We start from the raw sequence: 4,377 nt of genomic DNA, 5'->3' as shown, positions 1-4,377 counted from the left end.
GCCTGATTCTACATTATGTAGATGAAGCCAGATATTAACTCTTCTTTATCTAAATAAAAAATAGAAATAGGTCCACCGTGCTGTGAAAATTGTACTACATGAAAGCGGTTGCATATAGAAAAACGACTTCTAGTTCTACGCGCTTGATTGTCTTTTTTATTTTTGGCAGCAGAAGCATTTTGCAAAAAGCTCAACCAAACAAGAGAGACATTAGTAAACAATCCACTTTTAGAAATAAAAATTTGAGTGAGTATTTAATTTTTAAAAAAGAAGAAGTAAAATTGCGAGGAAAGGAAAGAAAGAAGCCCAGGTACACAATTCGAACGACTAAGGCCTCATTTGACAGGGCTTCTTCACCGGCTTCAGAAGCCGTTTGGAGTTGTTTTCTACCAAACGGGGTAAAATAAAATAGCTTCACTTGTGATGCCCCTAAAAACATGCTCTCACAGTGATTTGGGGTGAGATGGAGCCAAAAAAAAAAAGTGGCTTCTCCTCCGGGCCCCTAAAAATATGCTCTCACAGAGAAGCCATTTTGCCAAACAGTTTACCAAAACCGCTTCAGCTCCACCGGTGGAACTGTTCGTGGAGCTGAAGAAAAAAAATGGCTTCACTAGCGAAGTGAAGCTCTGCCAAACGGGTCCTAAAAGGGGCCGAGATCCCATGGGGGCGTACATGGGCCAAATTTGGTAACAGACATATTAGCCCATTTGGTTGACTCAAAAAAAAAACAGACAATTTGGTATCCATTTTCTCCTCTCGAGTCGCCGGCGGGTGTGGACGCGGCGGCGATGCTGCGGTCGGCGCTGCGGCGGGGAGGGGCGGCCGCGAGGCAGGTCGCGTTGGCTGGAGAAGCCTCGCCGAGGGACCTCCTCCGGATGCGCGTGGCGGAGCGGGAGCGAGCGAGGCGGCGGCGGCGCGACCCGGGCCGCGACGAGTTCTTCGTGCCCACGCCAGAGTCGCTGGCGTGGCTCGACTCGGTCTCCCTCCCCATGGTGCTCACCGCCGCTGCCGTGGCCCTCTTCACCAAGCTCCTCATGATGGTACTGCTCCGTGTCCTAAGCCTTGTAGCTGTAGCTGGCTTCTCCTAGGGTTGTTTTCTGTTGCAATTGCAAGTACTGTGTATTTCCTTTAATGCCTGAACATTATGCGAATCTTTTGTTGAATGCCATTAAAGGTCATGATGCGAAGTGTAGAATCTTCATATTGTTAGATTTGGGCATGTAGACATGTAACCTATACGAATTTGAAGGTAGTTGTGACAAGTGCTCTCAGATGAGAGAAGTGCTGACAGCCTGTTCGGCAGGCCGTAAACGATCGCGGATTATTTACTGCGGGCTGATTTGGTGTGAGAGGAAAATACTGTTCCAGCTTATAATCCACAATCGTATACGAGCAAACGAACAGGCTGTTAGTCTCTAGTTGTCTATTTGCTTCATAGGTGTATACAATGTTTTCTTCATGGGCCTTGGTAGATTTGTGTTATCCTAAGTATGAGTTTGTACTACTGAATCTGTTTTATATTACATTCAATCAGCATTTCTTCCCTTTCATACGGATCAATTCTACAATTTTTGTTCAGTTTCACATTTTTTACTGTTAGCTGCCTAATGTTTCGTGACAATTTGTGTACACCCTTCTGGTTTATTAAATCATCAAGATTCTAGACTATTGTTTTAAGGCAAGGTTAATTTTGAACTAATGTTTCATGACAATTTGTGTACACCCTTCTGGTTAACTGAATCATCAAGATTCTAGACTATTGTTTTAAGGCAGGGTTAATATTGAGCTTCTGGTTAACTAAATTGAATAGTGTTCTTTTTTATGTTTGTTAGGATATCAAAATCATGTTATGAATCTTATTTTCTGTTTCTGTGGAAAGGAACATGAAGCTACGGATCAAGAAAGGAGAGAGCGCAAGATAAAGAATAGCCACCCTGATCAAGGAAAAGTAAGGATGCTGACTCGTGAAGAATGGGAGGAGGTCCAAGAAGTCAGGCCAAGGACCCCTTTTGAATCGAAATTAGCTCGTCCACATGCCCTTATAAGAACTGGGGAGCCAGTGCGACTGGTTAGTAGACGTTTCTTATCATCAGTTTCTGAAATGAAGTTTTGCATGGTACTCTTTGATGATTTATGGTATTGTCACCTCTGATATGTTCCATTATTTTATTCACCATTTATCTCAATGCTGAAATTATATGGTTTGCATGTTCTGTTATTCAACAGCTTGTTGCCATGGTACTTCCTACATTTAGATTTAGATATTTCATGGGATCCTCTTCTAATCAAGTTATGTCTTGAAGAACGTCTTACTCCTAGCATGTTTTAGTACTGATATTTGTATCTTTTACCTGTAGGAGGATGTCAAGGATTGGGCTACTGATGTAATCGCAGATTCTTTTACCAGAGCAGAAGAAACTACCAAGCAAAAATGATTCAGAAGAAACTAAAACACCCCGTGTATCTGCTTTATGGTTTCTCTGAATCTGAATGCATCACAGATCGGTGACCCTACGGGTATTACGTCCACCGTGATGGCAGAGTCTGAGAACGAAGCCCTGAGTCCCTTGGTTAGATACTATTCACAAAATTATGCACCAATAATACTGAAAAACATAGGGCCCCTTCTGCAGCTACAATTTAGTGCTCAGCATAAATGAACAGGCGGCGATATCTGGATTTTTTTTTGAAACTATTCAAGACTTCTTTTTTTTTAAAAAAAAACAATCTATACGGTGATCTAGAGGCGGAAGTGAGTACTGTGTATGGGAAATGGTAAGGGCCTGCAACTCATGTTGTCGAATGTCTGCATAATTTTTGCCACAGGACGTTAAACATATACGTAGGATTGGCCATTTCACACCGCAAGCACTAAAATATAATAGGTACGGTTATAAGCCTATGGATCTTTGCTACAACAGACCACAAAGATTATAATATATTCGCTAATATGAATTTAGGAGAGAGAAGGGGTGTGAATTAACTTTTCGGCCTTTCTTTCATCTTCTTCCTTCTTCCTCCCTGTGACGTGGACGTATCCCTCTCGGTCCTCTCTTTCTCATCGACCACTTACCGTACCCACCCACCCCTCCTCCCTTCCCTCTTCCTCTTCCTCTTCCTTGTCCTTGTACCACTCGGCCCTTATTTCCCCAATATTCGTCGCCACTAGGTGATTGAAGGACAGAGGATGGTGGCTCTACCTTCTAGATGGAGTGACGGTAGCACTGCCTTCCGAGATAGAGCTAGGCAGCAAGGCGATGAGGCAAAGCTGCGCATCCTTGTTGAGAAAGGTGTTCCAGTTATCGAGCGATAGCATATGTCTCTAACGCCGGCAAGGTCATAGACCTTCAGCGCGACGCTATGACACTCCTCGACGTCTCCATGTCGAGCTCACCGAGCTCGTGACCTCTAGCTCATCGGACCCCATCCCCAATCTTCTTCTCTCCTCCCCCTCGGGCTCCTTCTCTTCCTTCATGTATTAGGGGTCCTAACCTCCGGCGTTGTTGTCCTCCCCCTCGCTGTCATTGCCGTAACTCTTCCTCCCTGTCGTCCTCCATCAAACCTAGGGTGGGAGGATCGGAGGTGGACGACAGAGAGAGGAATACGTCCATGTCGCCGCAAGGAAGGAGACGAAGGCGAGGGCAAAAAAGTCAATGCACACCCTTTCTTTATGCTAAAATCATAAAAATAAATATTATAATGGATGTGGCGTGTCATAACCTCTTCATTTCAAATTATAAGTCATTCCAATTTTTTTGAGAGTCAAAACATCTCAAATTTGACCAAAATTATAGAGTAAATTATAAAAATTTATGACATCAAATAGGTATATTACAGAAATATAATTAATGAACAATTTAATGATACTCATTTGGTATAATAAATGTCATTATTTGGTCAAAATTGAGATGCTTTGACTCTCTAAGAAAGTTGAAATGACTTATCATTTGGGATGATATACCGCCTAATAGTAAAGAGTGAAGGGATAAGGGACTCTTCCAACGATCTTTTTTGCTTCCCAAAATGCCCATGTGCCCCTCATATCCCGTATGTGATCCAAATTCACGACCCGTACTCATACGACTTAGGACGACCCACACTTATAGTGATGGTAAGAAATCCTATTCCATGATGCATTGTATCTTATTATAGAGCACAAACATGTTTGCTAGTAAGACTAAATTACCACGACATTGTCAACGGTCAATGAAGGAGTCGATCCAAGGCGTATTGATTCCTGTTGAAAAATAGCATGCATATGAGCACATTTGCTAGTAAGACTAAGGCCCTATTTGGGTTTCATGGTCTAAAGTTTAGTTTGTTAAAGTTAAAGGCTAAACTTTAGACCACTTTAACTCACTTTAGTGGATTAGTGAA

The 4,377-nt window shown here is 42.7% G+C and overlaps 1 protein-coding gene across 1 annotated transcript; it reads left to right on the top strand.

Annotated features, from left to right (window-relative positions):
* The first annotated feature begins 727 nt into the window (after positions 1 to 727).
* On the top strand, positions 728 to 2,632 carry LOC136546428 (uncharacterized). The gene is made up of 3 exons (XM_066538407.1): positions 728 to 1,040; positions 1,880 to 2,068; positions 2,358 to 2,632. The coding sequence occupies exons 1-3, from the start codon at positions 789 to 791 to the stop codon at positions 2,433 to 2,435; spliced, it is 519 nt and encodes a 172-aa protein (XP_066394504.1). The 5' UTR covers positions 728 to 788; the 3' UTR covers positions 2,436 to 2,632.
* The last annotated feature ends 1,745 nt before the right edge of the window (positions 2,633 to 4,377 follow it).

Source organism: Miscanthus floridulus, chromosome 3, assembly GCF_019320115.1.
Source record: "Miscanthus floridulus cultivar M001 chromosome 3, ASM1932011v1, whole genome shotgun sequence".
Classification (NCBI taxonomy): Eukaryota; Viridiplantae; Streptophyta; class Magnoliopsida; order Poales; family Poaceae; genus Miscanthus; species Miscanthus floridulus.
The sequence above is the reverse complement of the archived record's forward strand: the minus strand, read 5'-3'. Positions and strand labels throughout refer to the sequence as shown.

What these genes read in the sequence shown, in the direction of transcription:
- LOC136546428 (XM_066538407.1), top strand. Translation starts at nt 789, where the DNA reads ATGCTGCGGTCGGCGCTGCGGCGGGGAGGGGCGGCCGCGAGGCAGGTC. An exon ending in TCACCAAGCTCCTCATGATG is followed by an intron (nt 1,041 to 1,879) that starts GTACTGCTCCGT and finishes TTCTGTGGAAAG; the next exon opens with GAACATGAAGCTACGGATCA. An exon ending in CTGGGGAGCCAGTGCGACTG is followed by an intron (nt 2,069 to 2,357) that starts GTTAGTAGACGT and finishes TTTTACCTGTAG; the next exon opens with GAGGATGTCAAGGATTGGGC.